The sequence below is a fragment of the Pogona vitticeps genome, chromosome 5 (assembly GCF_051106095.1).
Source record: "Pogona vitticeps strain Pit_001003342236 chromosome 5, PviZW2.1, whole genome shotgun sequence".
In the NCBI taxonomy this organism is placed as follows: Eukaryota; Metazoa; Chordata; class Lepidosauria; order Squamata; family Agamidae; genus Pogona; species Pogona vitticeps.
In genome coordinates this window covers 2,607,067-2,625,931 of record NC_135787.1, presented here as the reverse complement: position 1 = coordinate 2,625,931, position 18,865 = coordinate 2,607,067, and the positions used below count along the sequence as shown (strand labels likewise).

Below are 18,865 nucleotides of genomic sequence, written 5' to 3'. Positions count from 1 at the left end.
AGAAAACTCCATGGACAGAAACAAAAGGCTAAAAGATATGACGCTGGAAGATGAGCCCATAAGGTCATAAGGTGTCCAACATGCTACTGAGGAAGAGTGCAGGACAAGTACAAGTAGCTCCAGAGATAATGAAGTGGTTGGGCCAAAGCCGAGAGGACGCTCAGCTGCGGTCGCACCTGGAAGTGAAAGGAAAGTCCGATGCTGCAAAGAAAAATACTGCATAGGAACCTGGAATGTAAGATCTATGAACCTTAGGAAGCTGGATGTGGTCAAACAGGAGATGGCAAGAATAAACCTTGACATCCCGGGTGTCAGTGAATTAAAATGGATGGGAATGGGCGAATTCAGTTCAGATGATTACCATATCTACTATTGTGGTCAAGAATCCCATAGAAGAAATGGATAGCCCTCACAGTCAACAAAAGAGTGGGGAAAGCTGTACTGGGATACAATCTCAAAAATGATAGAATGATTTCAATATGATTTCAAGGCAGACCTTTCAACATCACAGTAATCCAAGTTTATACACCAACCACTGATGCTGAAGAGGCTGAAATTGACCAGTTCTATGAACACCTACAACACCTTCTAGCATTGACATCAAAGAAAGATGTTCTTGTCATTATAGGGGATTGGAATACTAAAGTAGGGAGTCAAGAGATAAAAGGAACAACAGGTACGTTTGGCCTTGGAGATCAAAATGAAGCAGGGCAAAGGCTAATAGAGTTTTGTCAAGGGAACAAGTTGGTCATCACAAATACTCTTTTCCAACAACACAAGAGGGGATTCTACACATGGACATCACCAGATGGGAAATACCGAAATCAGATTGATTATATTCTCTGCAGCCAAAGATGGAGAAGCTCTATACAGTCAGCAAAAACAAGACCTGGAGTTGATTGTGGCTGATTATCAACTTCTTATAGCAAAACTCAAACTGGGCTAATCAGGTATAATCTAGACCAGAGGTCCCCAACTGACCTCCCTCCCCACCCACTGCATGTACTCAACCCTGCAAAGGGTTTGCGCATGCACGAAAGGCAGTGCGGAGCTTCTGCGGGCACGCACACACATGTGTGCCCGCACAAGCACCGTGCCACCATTTGCACATGCACACAAGCTCCCGCACACCCACTGAAGCCCCATGCCACCATTCATGCATGTGCAAAAGCATGGGTGGTACCCCGCCATCCCCTGCCGGTCCACAGGGTGAAAAAGGTTGGGGACCCCTGGAGAATCTAGACCAAATCCCTTATGAATACAAAGTGGAAGTGAAGAACAAATTTAAGGAACTAGATTTGGTGGAAAGAGTGTCTGAAGAATTATGGATGGAGGCTTGTACCATTCTACAGGAAGCAGCAACACAAACCATCCCAAAGAAAAGGAAATGCAAGAAAGCAAAGTAGCTGTCCAACGAGGCCTTACAAATAGCAGAGAAGAGAAGGGAAACAAAATGCAAGGGAGACAGGGAAAGTTACAGAAAACTGAATGCAGACTTCCAAAGATTAGCAAGGAGAGACAAGAGGGCCTTCTTAAATGAACAATGCAAAGAAATAGAGGAAAATAATAGAAAGGGAAAAATCAGATATCTGTTCAAGAAATTTGGAGATATTAAACAACCATTTTGTGCAAAGATGGACATGATAAAGGACAAAAATGGTAAGGAGCTAACAAAGCAGAGCTAACCTCAAGAAGAGGTGGCAAAAATACACAGAGGAGTTATACCAGAAAGATTTGGAAGCCCTGAACAACCCAGATAGTTTGGCTGACATTCTGGAGAGTGAAGTCAAGTGGGCCTTAGAAATTATGGCAACAACATACCCAGTGGAGGTGATGGCATTCCAGTGGAACTATTTAAAATCTTAAAAGATGATGCTATTAAGGTGCTACACTAAATATGCCAGTAAGTTTGGAAAACTCAGCAGTGGCCAGAGAACAGGAAAAGATCAGTCTACATCCCAATCCCAAAGAAGCGCAGTGCCAAAGAATGCTCCGACAGTTACACTCATTTCACATGCTAGCGAGGTTATGCTCAAAATCCTACAAGGTAAGCTTTAGCAGTATGTGGACTGAGAACTCCCAGAAGTAAAAGCTGGATTGCAAAGGGGCAGAGGAACAAAAGACCAAAATGCCAACATGTGCTGGATTATGGAGAAAGCCAGAGAGTTCTAGAAAAACATCTACTTCTGCTTCCTTGACTACAAAAAAATAAAAACCTTTGTGTGGACCACAGCAAATTATGGCAAGTTCTTAAAGAAATGGGAGTGCCTGACCACCTTATCTATCTCCTGAGAAATGTATATGTGGGACAGGAAGCAACAGTTAGAACTCAATATGGAACAACTGATTGGTCCAAAATTGGGAAAGGACTATGACAAGGCTATATATTGTCCCCCGGCTTATTTAACTTATATGCAGAATACATCATACGAAAGGCTGGACTGGAGGAATCCCAAGCCGGAATTAAGATTGCCGGAAGAAATGTCAACAACCCCAGATATGCAGATGACACCACTCTGATGGCAGAAAGTGAGGAAAACATCAACTTCTGCTTCACTGACTATGCAAAAGCATGGCAGAAAGTGAGGAGGAATTAAACAACCTCTTAATGAGGGTGAAAGAGGAGAGTGCAAAAAACGGTCTAAAGCTCAACATAAAAAAAACTAAGATCATGGCCACTGGTCCCTTCACCTCCTGGGAAATAGAAGGGAAAGATATGGAGGCAGTGACAGATTTTACTTTCTTGGGTTCCGTGATCACTGCAGATGGTGACAACAGCCATGAAATCAAAAGACACTTATTTTGGGGAAAAAAGCAATGACAAACCTAGACGGCATCTTATGCTTTTTCCAGTAACAATGTATGGAAGTGAGAGCTGGACCATAAAGAAGGCTGACTGCCAAAGAATTGATGCTTTTGAACTGTGGCGCTGTAGGAGACTCTGCTGGACTGAGAGACTCCTGGACTGCAAGGAGAACAAACCTATCCATTCTGAAGGAAATCAACCCTGAGTACCCACTGGAAGGACAGATCCTGAAGCTGAGGCTCCAATACTTTGGCCATCTCATGAGAAGAGAAGACTCCCTGGAAAAGACCCTGATGATGGAAAAGTGTGAAGGCAAGAGAAGGGGACGACAGAGGATGAGATGGTTGAACAGGGTCATTGAAGCAATCAACATGAATTTGACCAAACTCCAGGAGGCAGTGGAAGACAGGAGGGCCTGGTGTGCTCTGGTCCATGGGGTCACGAAGAGTCAGACACAACTTAATGCCTAAACAACGACAATAAACCAATATAGGAATTGCACAGTTATGAGTGGTGGCCTAGATCAGTAGTTCTTAACCTTTTTGAAAGAAACGCCCCCTTGAGCCATTGAGGAAGTTATCATCGCCCCCCTCCCTGAGGTGATGATATCTTACCTACCTACCGACCGACCGACCGACCGACCTTGTCTCCCTCCCCACCCGGGTGTGAGGCAGCGCTTCACGGGGCGAGGACGAGAACCCAAGAGACCCTTTCCTTCTACCCGATCCACACTCAGTGCTCCCCTAAAGGAGAAAGGTGAGACGTGGCAGGTAGAAAGAGCTGGATCATCTGGCGGCAGCAGAAGCACCGGATCTACTGCCAGCACTGCGGCTGCAGTCACCTTAACAGGTTTGGCTCGCTCCAGCGCCCCCCTACCGCCCCCCTTCTGTTCTTTCGCCCCCACACCGCCCCTTTTCGTTCTACCGCCCCCCTGAAAAATGAAATCGCCCCCTGGGGGGCATTATTTCCCACATTAAGAACCACTGGCCTAGATAACTGCAGTGTAAACCTCCAGATGCTAACTCCACAAATACATGAGTGCTAAGTAAATATTTTTTATTCCAAGAAAAGAGAAAACCATGCCAACAACATTCCTTCCCTGCCCAGTTAAGCATGACCCACTGCAGTCTGCGGTAAACAGTACAAAGCTGGTTGTGTGCCAAGTGCCTCTTCCTGGCTGTCAAAATAGGCCACAATCCTGATACTTGGCCCTTATGCATATAATCCTGGTGAAATAACATTTTACAAGTTGCAGAAATAGCACCTCATGGGATTTGGGCTTTGACCCCAGGAGCACACCAAAAGGCCAAGCAATGATTTTAACAATATTTTAACTGAGTACTCGGCTTTAGACATACAGTATAAGAGCTGGAACTCCCCGCTCCAGGAGGCATTGGGAAAACATTGTTATTTATTTATTTTTTTATTTTATTTTATTTTATTTTATTTTATTTATATCCCGCCTATCTAGTCACCCCTCAGTGCCTGGATCAAAAGTAGCATCATAGTTAATGTAGTAAGAATAGGACTTTACAGAGTTTATCGTGTTGTTACTGCCTGTGTACCGCAATTACTATTTAAAATGTCTCAAAACCAATTAGTCAATTTAAAGTGTCCATCATTATATGGTCCCACAGATTCAAGCAGGATAGAGCATCACTCAAAATAAGAAGATGAAATGGCACGCCTGAAACATCAGGAAGAAGAAAAGGGAAGTATGTTTCATCCTTGGGAATTGCCCATTTATTGGATAAAAGGCATTACTAAAACACAGGTACTCCATACATGAAGACAGGAATGCTCCAGCCCTATTCCTCCACTGCCCCTTTCCTCACTTGAAAGAAGGAGCTGAAATCCTGTTTGTTCAACTATACTTGCAAAAGGCTGAGGACATCATAGGGAGGGGCAATTTTTCATGAATTTAACACTTTGTGGGAATTTTTTTTTGCGATAAATGACTTCCTACTCCTTTCCAATGGCTCCTGCAGCTTCCACACAATGAAAAGGATTACACGGGAGTGGTAGGAACAGCAGTACAGACGTATGTAGTGTTTAATTACAAAAGAAAATCACCTCTGCTGGTATAATGTATCCTCGAGGGCTTTCATGGCCTGGGTCCAATGTTTGTTGTAGGTCTTTCAGGCTGTTTGGTCATATTCCAATGGTTTTTCTTCCTAAAGTTTCACCAGTCTCTGTAGCTGGCATCTTCAGAGGACAGGAGTCAGAACTTTGTATGTGTTCTGATGTAGTGTGTGGGATAGTTGAGTATTTGTAGCAACAGAAAAAGCCCCTTCTCATGTCCACACCAAGTGTATCTGTGAGGGCAGTGACTCAGAGAAAGAGAGGCTCATAAATGACTAAGAATCTGTTTGTAGTTCATCCCCACACATTCCAAAACTGTCTTGAACATGGGTTCAAGAGTCACACAAAAGTATAGGAAAATCAACACTGCGGGCCAGCCACTGGGCTGCGAAGAAAAAAGGAAAATCTCCTCATATTTGTCCGCTAAACCAGCAATTTTGCTAGAAATCATTATTCATCCTCTTTTTTCACACCCCGGACACTGCTTGAATTGTACCCAAAAAGTGATCTTTAGATCTTTTTGCCTAGCCATTCTTTTTCAAGAACAAACTATCATTTATTTTCACAGACTCAAGCAACCCCAAGAAGCCAGACAAAAAAGAGAAAGGTATGCATATTGCCTGCACAAGTGGTTGATTATATAGAACAGTATTCAGCAGGGTGTGTCCATTACCAGCCAGGGTTAATGATAGATCTCAAGAGGAGGAGAGATAGGGTGGGGGAAGGAGTGATGATCCACTGACTTCCACTTATTCTTGTCCTTTCCACCATTTTCTTTGGAATTACAGTGGTGCCCCGCTTGATGACGATAATCCGTTCCAGGAAAATCCCTGTTAAGCGAAATTGTCATCAAGAGGAAAAAAAAAAACCCATTGGAATGCATTGAAAACCGGTCAATGCATTCCAATGGGGAAATACCTAATTGTCCAGCGAAGATTGCCCATAGAGAACCACCAATGTTAAAAATCGCTGTCTTCCGAAGCAGGGGTCCAGAAAGCAGTCATTTTGCAAAGGGAGGGAAGCCATTTTGCGGAGGGAAGCCATTTTGCTGAACCGGAAAAATCGTCGTATAGTGAACAAACGGTTCGCGAAGCAGGCTCCTAATCAACGTAATGTGGATTTTCCCCACTGGCACCACTGCGATTGCAAAAAAAGTCATTGTTAAGCAATTTTGACGTCATGCAGGGTCAGCGTCTAGCGGGGCACCACTTGTACGTAGAACAAACTGTTTGCCCGATAACATTTAGAATCATGCTAGACCAGTGGTTCCCAAACCAGGTCTTCTTGGACTGCTCTTCTCAAAAGCCTTCACCATCAGTGGTGCTGGACTGAATTCCTGGGAGTTGGTCCACAAATTCCTGGGTTACCCAAGACTACAAACTACTGTGCTAGACATCTTTCACATACATGGTATGACAAAGGCAGGAACAGAACTTTGACAGTCAACAACCCTGCAAAAGGCAAAATCTGGTGTACTATCCATTTATATTTTTTAATCTAATTTAAACCCTGCCTTTCCCTTGACATAAAAAAGCAAGGTGGTAAGAATTTTAAAAACAAATATTAAAACAATTAAAAATGCAATGTTATAATATCAAAAAATAATTGAACATATGAATAATCTTCAATGTATTCGGGAAATCTCTTTTAAAACTATTTAAAGCACATTTTAAAAGATAAAAAAGATATGTTTTGCATTAAAACCGTTTCCTTAGCAGGAATATACTTATTAAAAGCCTGCCTAAGGAAGAAAAGCCTTTGCCTGCCAGATGGGAGGGGTCCAACCCTCTCTCTCATAGAAGCTGGGATTAGCCACAGAAAAAGCCTCTTCTCATTTCCAAACAAGTGTATCTGTGAGGGTAGTGTTTCTGAGAAAGGTCTTCCCCAAAGGACTTAAAAATCCAGAGAGGCTCATAAATGGAGATGTAGTCCCTATGAACCCAAGCTGTTCAAGGCAAGTCCACACTGATAAAAATCACTCCTTCCAACCACAGTCCCCTCTTCCAGAAGTTTCTGCAGGAAGTGCCCAGTCTAGAAGAATCACCAAACAAAACCCTTCATGGGGAGTGGAACCCCATCCACCAGACAGTAAGCCTCCACACAGAATGCCTGACTTTTCAAATATTTCAGGACTCAATCACATGTGCCAAAAGAACCCTAGTTATACTGATTCTTTTTATTCCTTTCTTGAATTGATATAAATTTACATGCAGTCTTGCAGTATATATACATGGCTGGGCCCATTCACATGGCTGTCAGTTCAAATGGTACAGAAAGACCCATGACAATGGATGGAGGAGGATTGCAGATGGAATTTTCACTTACCCCTCCCATCCTTTGTCCATCTAACGAGCCTATTCAGACCAGGGGGAAGTGAAACCAACATGGAGGCTCTATTAGGTGTCTCCTACAACCTCTCCTAGAAGCTACTTGGATGAGTACAGTAGTTAAACATTTCAACTTAATAAGGAAGAAGTCCCAGTTGCCATGAGTCAACATTCCATCTGGATGACTGAGAATCTTCACAGATTCAATTGGTACATTTCTTGCTATTTGTACTGGTTCTGTAGGCTACATGTGCCGTCTCGTATACATAAATGAATTCATTTGCAGTCCTGTTTCTGAGTGTCCCTGGTGCCCTAAAAATTTCTTTTAAAAAAAATTGTAAGTGATATATCGCTATTTTCCTGTCACTTCCAACTGTTAGGCGATGTGCAACCTGGTGGTGTATGTCAACTGCAGCCCTTCCTTCCTTTTTTAATTTTCATTTCCCGATTCTTTTCTCCACCTTCCATTTTTCTTTCCCCTCACCTTTTCCTTCTCTTCTCCCTTTTTCCTGGCCTCCTTTACTCACTTGTCCCCTTTTACTTATTTCTCTGTATATCCCTCCCTCTCAGTTCCTGGCTTTCATTTTCCTTTTCCCTTTTGAACAACACTGGGAAGAGGAAGTGGGTTTTAAAGGAACTGCAAAATACTGTACGGTATTGTTAAGAGCAGGGTTAAAAAGAGAGAAAAAGGAGCCCTTTTCATTACAATTCAGAGCAGGAAATGCCCCATTCTCTGCTCAAGCCCTCTTTCCCCTTTCCTTCCTCACATCCACAAGCCAGGAGGGAAGACTATCTCCTTTTGAGCAATATATTCATGTTGGTTTTATTTTGGAAGCAGCGGCAGCTGCTACTAGTGATTTATAGATATCACTTAACAATTTTTAAAAAGGGTACAAGTGTCCCAAAACCCAACCTCTTTGCAAAGTAAATAAGTTGATAGCATTGTTCTGACGTGCAGAAAAGTAAGGAAACAATAAAGAAACAATATCTCGGCAGGGGGAGAAACATCGATTGGCTGGCCAAATGAATCATGTGAACAAAAATTTGTAAGTTTAAAAAAAAGCAGAATCAATTTAACAGGGGCTCTTTTGGCACATGTGACTGAGCCCTCAGGTACTTCCCTATTATCCTGATTAAGAGTCCATTTGTTGATGACCTCCACACATCCCCAAACTGCCTCAGAACATGGGTGCAAGAGTTACAGAAGTGTAGGAAGAGTAACACCGCTGGCTAGCCACTGGGCTGCAGAGAAAAAAGGGAAAGCTGCTGTTATATGACTACAAAACCATCAGTTTTGTTAGAAAATGTCTAATTCATGCTCCTCTTACTACTTGAATTCCACCCAAAAAGTGATCTTTTGATCTTTTTGCCTAGCCATTCTTTCTCAAGAATAAACACCTTTCATTATTTCACAGACACAAGCAACCGCAAGAAGCCAGACAAAAAAGTGAAAGGTATGTATACTGCCTGCACAAGTCCTTGATTGGATAGAATAGGATTCAGCAAGGTTTATCCTCTACCAGCCAGGGTTAATGATATTGCTCAAGAGGAGGAGATAGGGTGAGGGAGGGAGTGGTGGTCCACTGGCCTCCACTTATTATTTTCCTTTCCACCATTTTGAAAACCTACATGGCTTTTCTTTAGAATTATATATACTGTATAAACTATTTGCCCTGTCATGGTTAGCATCATGAAAGACCACTGGTTCCAAAACCAGGTCTTCTTCTACTGTCTTCTCTGAAGTCTTCCCCACCAGCAGTGTTGACCAGAGTTCCTGGGAGTTAAAGTCCACAAATTCCTGGGTTTGTAAACAAGCATTTGAAACAATTAAAAGTGAATTAATTTATAGTATTCAAAAATATTTGAATATATTACAAATTTTCCATGTACTTGGGAAATCTCTTTTAAAACAATTTAAATGTACATTTTAAAAGATAAAAAAATTCTGCATTAAAACCATTTCCTTAGCAGGAATTTACTTATTAAAAGCCTGCTTAAGGAAAAAAAAGCCTTTGCCTGCCAGATGGGAGGGGTCCAGCCTGCTCTCTCATGGAAGCTGGCTATGGTCATAGAAAAAAGCCCTTCTCATGTTCACACCAAGTGTACCTGTGAGGGTGGTATGTCTCTGAGAAAGGTCTGTCCCAAAGGATTCAAAAATCCAGAGAGGTTCATAAATGATTAAGAATCTGTTGTTCATTCCCACACATCCCAAAACTTCTTTACAACATGGGTTCAAGAGTCACATAGAAGTGTAGGAAGAGCAACACTGCGGGCCAGCCACTGGGCTGCGAAGAAAAAGGGGAAATCTCCTTTTATTTGCCCACTAAACCAGCAATTTTGCTAAAAAGCATTATTCCTATTTTCACACTCCGGACACTGCTTGAATTGTACCCAAAAAGTGATCTTTAGATCTTTTGTCCTAGACATTCTTTCTCAAGAAAAAACAGCTATTATTTTCACAGATTCAAGCAACCCCAAGAAGCCAGACAAAAAAGAGAAAGGTATGTATACTACCTGCACAAGTGGTGGATTGTATAGAGCAATATTCAGCAAGTTTTATCCATTATCAGCAAGGGTTAATGATACAGCTTAAGAGGAGGAGAGATAGGGTGGGGGAGGGAATGATGATCCACTGACCTCCACTTATTCTTTTCTTTTCCACCATTTTCTTTAGAATTACCGTATTTTTCCATGTATAAGACTATACTTTTTTCTAAAATCTTTAGACTAAAAATTGAGGGTCGTCTTATACACGGAAGTAAGTTGAGGAGAGAACAAAAACAAGTGGAGGGGAAAGCAGGGATCAAAGCGATCCTGCAGCGCTTTGATCCCTTTCCCTCTACACTTGCTAAGCCCCACTTATTTTTCTTAATTTTGGATTAGAAAGGGGGGTATCTTATACACGTGGGCATCTTATACACAGAAAATATGGTACCGTACGTAGAACAAAATATTTGCCCTATAATATTTAGCAGCATGCTAGACCAGTGGTTCTCAACTCATGTCTTCATGGACTGCTACGTATTCTCAGATGCCTTTACCACCATCTGTGCTGAGCATGGTTTCTGTGAGTTGAAGTCCACACATACCTAGATTAGCCAAATGTGGGCACCATTGTGGAAGACTTCTTCCACACACATGGTATTACAAAGACAGGCATAGAATTTTGCAGAAAGAATTCTCAGAATGGCGGCAGATGAGTTTTCAGCCAGCATAGTCACCACCTGGGGGAAAAATTAGCTGAGACTTTCACAGCTTTCAGGTAAGGATTCCCGTTTTTAACAACTATGAGCAATCAACCTTACTACCGTGTTTCCCCGAAGGGTGTACATAAAAATATATATAAAACTATATATAAAATATGTAAAAATATATAAATATATATATAAAACTATATGTCATCTTCTTCTGATTGCCGCACAATGGTGGAGGAAAGGGTTTCACTTAACTGGGGCTTATTTTGGGGGTAGGGCTAATATTACGAGCATTCTGAAAAATACTAGGGCTTATTTTCAGATTAGGTCTTATTTTTGGGAAAACTGGGTAGTTGAGCAATAGGCCATAAATTGATCCTTCCTGATCCATATTTCAATTTATCAGGATGACAATTGAAGCTTTAAAATCCCAAGCAGTTTACAAATATTTGTAAATTAATAAAGAATGCTTCTTCATCGTCTTGAGGTCACATAGTGATCATTGGGCCATACAGTACAGGTCTTCACTATTTTCTGCTTTCACACCAGACTGTCTACCCAATTAGTACAGGGGTGACTACCCTGAGAAAGAACACAGGACATGTGCAAGGATAGAGATAGTATTAATTTCCATCAACGACATGATGTAGTCGATGTAAATCAGTCCAGGTTTTTTCCCCATCCATTTTTCCCTCTTCTGCTGCTGCTGCTTTTGTTTTTTCTGTTGCAAGTGTATTTGCATTAGTGGAGACAGTGTGCTTGCTCATGCCAACACTGAAGGGTAAATAGCTGTTTTATTTCAAACCATTCCACCCAGCTACAGCAGAAGTAAGAGAGGCAGGGTAGAAGACCCATGCAGATGGAAACTGGCTGACATCTGAATCCTGGTGCCTACATCTGCTTGTTTTCCTCTCCCCTTCCCATTTCATTTCTTCCTCTCTTCCTAGTGCCATTTCACTAGTGCACCAAGAACAAACATCAAAAAAAGAATGAGGGACATAGAGTAAATAGAAATTGCTAATCAGCACTTCTTTGCAGCTCGTTGAGTTGGCTTCAGTCTAGGCATGCTTCCTCTAAATTTCTCAGCTTTCTCAGTGGAAGTCACGGCTTTTAGCAGAGTATTTGGCGGTTCAGGCAGTTCAGGAATAACTCACACATAGTCCAGCAGCATTTCCTTCAGCAAAGTGTATTTATAGCAATATTTACAGCAGTCTGGCAGCATAATGAGTAGATGTGATCTTCAAGCAGGTGAAGAGACAACTAACTGTACAATCATACATATATACATATACAGAACCAATCAGGTTACACATTACCTCATCCCTGGATTGCATCAGCCCTGGATTACATCATCTTTGCTGAGTCATCCTGATTCAGTTTTAGCACACCTGATCATTATGGCTTCTCATTAATACACATTCTGCTCAGGCCTGCAATTTTCCTTGACACCCCTCCAAATTTAAGGTCTGAGCAGAATGTATTCCCAGCTTGTTATTTCTGTGTGTTTCTGTACATTCAGGGGTTTTGTAAGAATATCTGCTATGCTTCTCTCTGACTTACAATATTGTAATTCAATTAATTTCTCCTTTATTGATTCTCTGACATTATGATATTTAATATCTACGTGCTTACTTCTGCTTTGCATTTTTTCAGTTGTCGTCATCTGGATGCAGGTTTTTCTTCTTTGTGTACCCCTGAGCCAACAATCTAGCTTTGTATCTATAATCACCATTATTTTGCAATTTTCTCTTGTAAAACCACTTGCTGCCTATCACTTTTTGTCTTGGTGGCAACCTTGTTTCTGTGAAGACCTCATGTTCATCCATTGATTTCAGTTCATCTTTCATGGCCTGTTCCCATTTCTTCCTTTCAATCTCTGGAAGAAGCATTACCTCCTCAAAATTCTTTGGCTCTTGGTATATGTGACACACTCTTATTTCTCCCACACCAGTGGTGGGATTCAGACGGTTCGCACCGGTTCCACAGTACCAGTAGCTAATGGACTATCTGTTCTGCAGAACCGTTTGTTGGCCTGAATTCCCCCACTGTACCACAAGTACCTTCTTTTAAAAAAAAAACCTTCCAAGGGGACGGAACGGGCAGAGGGAGAGGCGAAGGAGGAAGGCGATCGGCAGGCAGCCGGACTGCCTACCTGCACCTCGCCTGCACTCCCCTTTTCCAGCGGCAGCGGCGGCGCGGGCACTGGATGGCACAAGGTTTAATGGGGAGGTGCGGGGAGACTGCTGCTCTGGCCCTGGCACCTTCCCTCTCTCCTCCGGCCCACCGGCCAGCCCGAGTCAACCTCCGTCTCTGCTCCTCCTTCACTCCTGCCCTCCCTCCCTCCATGCCTCTGCTGGCTGTCTTTCCCCTCCTTCCAGTTCCCTCGCCTTGCCTTGCCTCACCTGCCGGCCTTCCAGCCATCGCGCTGCTGCCCTGCCCAGGCACACACACCCTCCGCCTCTCCTCGCTTTTGATTTTTTTTAAAAAAACACTGTATTGCGCAAAGGTGGCATCGAGTTTCTGAAAGCTATTTTCCCCCCTGTAATTCCTTCAAGCCTGGGGAGGCAGTGAGAGGGAGTGAGCGGGGGGGGGAAGGAAGGAAGGAAGGAAGGAAGGAAGGAAGGAAGGAAGGAAGGAAGGAAGGAAGGAAGGAAGGAAGGAAGGAAGGAAGGAAGGAAGGAAGGAAGGAAGGAAGGAAGGAAGGAAGGAAGGAAGGAAGGAAGGAAGGAAGGAAGGAAGGAAGGAAGGAAGGAAGGAAAAGATACCTCTGAGCAGGTTCGAGGAAGTTTGGTGAAAATAGCAACCACCCCGTATGATGCCAAATTCCTCCCAGTCCTGGGTGAGATCCTTAGAACTGGGGCCCGCTTCTAAGATGGTACAGTTAGGAGCACAATAATTATCAATGGGAAACCCTCACTTGAGATGACGTTGCTAGCTGGCTCGGATGGGGAGGGATCGGCTGGCCAATGAAGAAGGACGAAGGCCAATGAATAGAGAGCAAGAAATCATAAAAATGTGTGAAATGCGGGACCTAACAGAAAAAAATGCTGAGGTGAAGGGGGAAATCTGGATTGTTACAGCTGATCATGCAAGCTGAAAATAAATGGGAAAGGGGCTTCGACAGGAGCGCCGACCATATCAGCTGGAAACTCCCCTAGAGTATTCAGGAATCCTTCAGGATCCATAAGTCTCCGGGGGTGGATCATTTTAATTGATCCGCCACCCCTGCAGAGGGTAGTAGTGGCAGAGAGTCTAAATTTTACCAGGAAATGGTCCAACCATGACAACGGAGTCAAAGATAACTCCACCACATCTGGACCACCATCCCCCCGTCCCATTGAGAATACTAGGTCAAGTGTATGGCCTTTCTCATGAGTCGGGCCGATGACATGTTGAGACAGCCCCATGGTTGTCATGGCAGCCATGAAGTCCTGAGCTGCTCCTGATAAAGTGGCCTCGACATGGAGGTTGAGGTCTCCCAGTACCAAAAGTCTGGGGGTCCTCACCACCAGATCCGAGATCACCTCCGTCAGCTCAGGTAGGGAGACTGTTGGTAAGCAGCAGGGTGGGCGGTACACCAACAGAATCCCTAATCTGTCTCGCAAGCCCAGCACACGGTACAGGCCCTCTAGACCATTTCCCAAGGGGACAGGGAGTCTGGAAAAATGGAAGGAATCCTTGTAGACTATTGCCACCACCTCCCTCCCCGTCCCTCCGGGCGACCCTGGTGTTGGACCAAGTACCCAGGGGGACATAACTGAGATAGAGGAACTCCTCCTTCTTCTCCCACCCAGGTCTCAGTAATGCATGCCAGGTCAGCCCCCTCATCCAAAATTAAGTCATGGATGAGGACAGTCTTATTTTTTGCCGACCTGGCATTTACCAACAGTACCATGTGGCCCAGGGGGTGGCTGATATGGTCACCTGGTACCATTTGGCTGGGAGTAGAGCTAGAAAGGGGGATAGGTGTAAGGTATCTAACCTCCTTTCTCCTACTCGGGCATGCCCTACTCCCACCGCCATATCTTGCACCACTCCTCTCTGTGAAAGTCTTTATTGGAATAATGAGAGGATGTTGGCTATCCCTAACATACAATTTTCTTTCTTCTTTCCTTCAGTGAACAAAGACAAAGAAACAAGTAAACGTAATGCTGGGACAAGTACTCTCACATCTGTGACTTTGGTCCTATTTATTCTTGCAACTATGATGTTCTTTATGTGTAAGTTAAACTCTCCTTGGGGATGGGGAGCATGTTTCTGGTTCACAGTTATCCTGCCTGGCTTTATTTCAGTGTGAATTGAAGTGAAAATAAAAATTGTGGCAACAACCAAATGTATGCTAAACATATTTACATTTCATCCTCTGTAATGCAGTTCAGGTATTAGAAAATGTCCCATAACAGTCCCATAACAGATAAGAAAAATGTTAAATACATCTGTTGTAAAACATCTCTACATCATTGTCAACAAGTGAGAAGCAAAATATATTGAGTGCAACAACGGTTAACTTCTAGCAGGATCTGTAATCAGAGATATAAGAACAATGAGACCTAAGCCTAGAGGAGCCAGCCTATCCCCATCCTCTACTGAGATCAGCAAGTGGTTCTTTTTGACCCATCTCTACTATCATTCATTGAAGAGATTATATTAACAAACAGAACTATTGCTCTCAGTGGATTGTAACATTTTCCCCAGCACCTAACTAGAAGCCAAGTTCATGTAACCTGAACCTCTCAAGGAGAAAATGCACCGTAAGGCTGGAGTGGCCAGACTGGTCTTATATTTTATTCTTATCCTCATATGTGAAACAGACCTCATAGGCTGCAGGGCACACTTTAGACCTGGTCTTCTATACTGAAGTTGATGACCTGGGTGTGGAGGAGCTCTTTGTAGTTTCATTGTCACCGAGAGACCATTATCTGGTGGGGTTTGGACTCACTGGAACTAAGAGCCTTTGCAAGGGTGAGGATAGACAAAGATAGTCTGCCCCAGATGGCTCCAAAAAGTTTCCTGACAGTTCTTGGGGAGTTTCTTGTCACCTTGTGATTCTGTTGAAGCCCTGGTTGCTCTCTAGAATCGGTAAATGGCAAAAACCATTGACAGGATTGCTCCTAAATGTCTCCTCCACAAAGTAAAGCCAAACTGCCCACCTGGTTTACCGGGAGGTGGTGGTGATGAAATGAGCAGGACGTAGATTTGAGCAAGCATTCTCTAGATCCATTTCAATCTGGCTTCCAGCCTGGTTATGAAACGGAGATTGCTTTGGTCACTTTGAAGGACCATGGTATCCTTTCAGCCTGTTTCTCCAGGATGGACTTGGAAACACTCTTTTATGGTGGCTCCAGTCTTTCCTAGAGGAGAGAACTCAGAAGTTAGTGCTGGGGGGATCCCGTTCGATACCCTGACCACTCGCCTAAGAGGTCCCTCAGGGTTCTGTCTCATTTCCTGTGTTATTTAACATCTACTTAAAACCACTGGGATAAATTGTCTGGAGTTTTGGGGTTCACTGTCAGCAGTATGAGAATGTCACCCAACTCTACCTCTCATTGCCATCTAATTACAGGAGATTTTGGCTGTAGATCAGTGTCTGGTATTAGTAATGGACTGGATGAAGGTGAATAAACTGAAACGTATTTCAGATAAGAGAGAGGTGTTCCTGGTTAGCCAAAAGGCAGATCAAAGAACAGAGATGCAGCCTGTGCTAGATGGGATTACATTCCCTCTCTGCATCCTTTGGGGATGCTCTTGGATTCATCTCTGAGCATGGATGCCCAGGTTTCAGTGGTGGCCAGCATGCATTCACACAATTAAAACTAGTGTACCAGCTCCGTTCTTGGAGAGGTCTAATGTGGCCATGGTGACACATGATTTAGTTACATCCTGGCTGGATTACTGTAACACATTCAAGGTGGGGCTGCCTATGGAAGGTGTCAGGAAACTTCAGCAGGTCCAAATTGTAGCAGCCAGATGGCTAATTGGGGTCACATAACCCCCATTACAGCAGCTACACTGGCTGTCAAATGGTTTCCAGGCACACTTCAAAGTGCTGGTTCTAATCTACAAAGTCCTAAACAGCTTGGGTCTAAACTGTCTCAAGGACGTCTCCTATTGTAAACCTGCTATGGTGTTAAGATCATCAGGAGAGGCCTTTCTTTCTACATTCATTGGTGTGTTTGATGGCGACACAGGAGAGGGCCTTCTCTGCTACTGTTCCCAGACCTTGGAACTCCTCCCCCCCCCCCCCCCACAGGAGGCCAGGCTGGCTCCATCTTTGCTGTCCTTCCCCAAGCAGGCAAAGACCTTTCTCTTCAGGCAAACTTTGTCCAATGGCTGGTTGCCTGAGTGAGATTTTTGAATGGATTTACTGCTTTAAACTTGTTTCTGGTGTTGCTTTTCTTAGAGTGGCATTTGTTTGCTCCTTTTAAATATTTCTATACTTATTGCTTTTAGCTTTAATTATTGTCTTCAATGATGTAAGCCTCTTTTGTATCCTCATTGTTTTCAGGTTTAATTTTTCTCATTTAATTGATAAATTACCTTGGGTTCTTTTTAAGGAGAGAGGCAGGGTAAAAATATTTTAAATAAATACAATAATAATAATATTGGTTTGGAGGATTGATGGCCCAGACCAGATTAGAGAGAGTAAAAAAAAAAGGGCGGGTTGATTTAAATTTGTTGGCTATTAAATGTATAAGGAGCACTATGGGGGAACACTTCCGCAAAGGGAACACGCACTGTGCTTTTTACCACTAGCAGCAGGTAAACTTGGCCTGTGTTGTAATCAGTGCTTTGGGCTACCAATTTTAAGTCTACATAGCTCAAATGAATGTTGAGGAGTTTGATAATTGATAATTATTGGAAGGAAGGAATGAGTCAATGAACAAATGAATGAAATTTGTCTAATTTATTTCATTTATTTATTTGTTTTACAATTAATTTAACTTTATTACAATTAATTAACATTTCATGAGATGAAAATAAAAGATCTTTTGTAAATAGGAATTAATTTTGAGTGCTGATTAGTGAGTATTTATAGCTTGTTACTCAGTGGCAGAAATCATGTTCCTTTTTTACACAGATGGACAGCAAATTCACAACTCTTGCCACCTGGAAGTGAGTTGTGCCATTTTCATTCCACCTGTATAACCCTACAACACAATTTAAACCAATACATTTATTTTAATGAAATCAAAATATTAATAATACAACGGATATTGTCTGAATAACTGTTGCTTATTGTAGTAAGTCACACTAGAGTAGGCCTGTTGAATCAATGGGGAATTTGTGATTCAACCTCTCCTTAAGTTCCATTGATTTAAATGGACTTACTCTAACAGCAACTTTAATTAATTAATTAATTAATTTATTTATTTATTTATTTATTTATTTATTTATTTATTTATTTATTTAATTCATATCCCGCCTATCTGGTCGGGTAAGGACCACTCTAGGCGGCTAGAGTTGGAGTGTGCTGTTTAAATCAATATGGAGTTGACTCACTAAATCCTCATTGATTCAATGACCTACTCTAATGTGAATTACTAAGCTAAGCAACAGGATCTTGTCCTTTCCTCTTTTTTAGACATGACATTACAGAGGCGAGAGCAAAACTTTCAAACTGCAATAGATATGATGAGGACATTCTCTGTTAAGTATGATCCAACTTTTAAAACAAAGACTGGTAAGAAATGAGATGTTCAGGACCTCTTTATTCCTCCTATCTCTGTCCTGGATGATTCCTTTCACCCTTAACATAACTGATACTGATTTTGTAAACCAAATGAGAGAAAGGCAGCTGGCTAGAAAGTTATTTATTTGATTTGTGTACGTATTTGATTTATATATTGTCCTATTACTGGGTACTTTGCAGGTTAAAACTTAAATAACAAATTATATTCAGTAATATGGTGATAGGGACGTGGTGGCGCTGTGGGCTAAACCGCAGAAGCCTGTGCTGCAGGGTCAGAAGACCAAGCAGTCGTAAGATCGAATCCACGCGACGGAGTGAGCACCCGTTGCTTGTCCCAGCTCCCGCCAACCTAGCGGTTCGAAAGCATGCAAATGCGAGTAGATAAATAGGGACCACCTCGGTGGGAAGGTAAACAGCGTTCCGTGTTTAAATCACATTGGCCATGTGACCATGGAAAGATTGTCTTCGGACAAAACGCTGGCTCTATGGCTTGAAGAGCGGGATGAGCGCCGCCCCCTAGAGTCGGACACGACTGGACAAAAATTGTCAAGGGGAACCTTTACCTTTACCTTAATATGGTGATATCACAAGTACAGGTCTAAAATGCATACAAAAAGAGGGATAGAATTAAATTAAGATTAACAGCACCTAGAATATCAGGCAAAATCCAAAGAAGCAAAACAAAACAAGACAAAAGCATGTGGCACCTTAAAGATGAGCCGTAATGCAATGTAAACTTTCATGAACATATCCACATTGTCAGATT

At 42.7% G+C, this 18,865-nt stretch overlaps 1 protein-coding gene across 1 annotated transcript in view; it reads left to right on the top strand.

Annotated features, from left to right (window-relative positions):
* Positions 1–3,493: 3,493 nt before the first annotated feature.
* The window catches only part of LOC140707664 (CD209 antigen-like protein E), a 36,379-nt gene continuing 21,007 nt past the window's right edge, over positions 3,494–18,865 (top strand). The window contains exons 1-5 of the mRNA XM_078394421.1: positions 3,494–4,521; positions 5,457–5,495; positions 8,631–8,669; positions 9,678–9,716; positions 14,528–14,629. Coding sequence (XP_078250547.1) covers positions 4,485–4,521; positions 5,457–5,495; positions 8,631–8,669; positions 9,678–9,716; positions 14,528–14,629 — 256 coding nt within the window. The 5' untranslated portion in view covers positions 3,494–4,484. The remainder of the gene's footprint in view (positions 4,522–5,456; positions 5,496–8,630; positions 8,670–9,677; positions 9,717–14,527; positions 14,630–18,865) is intronic.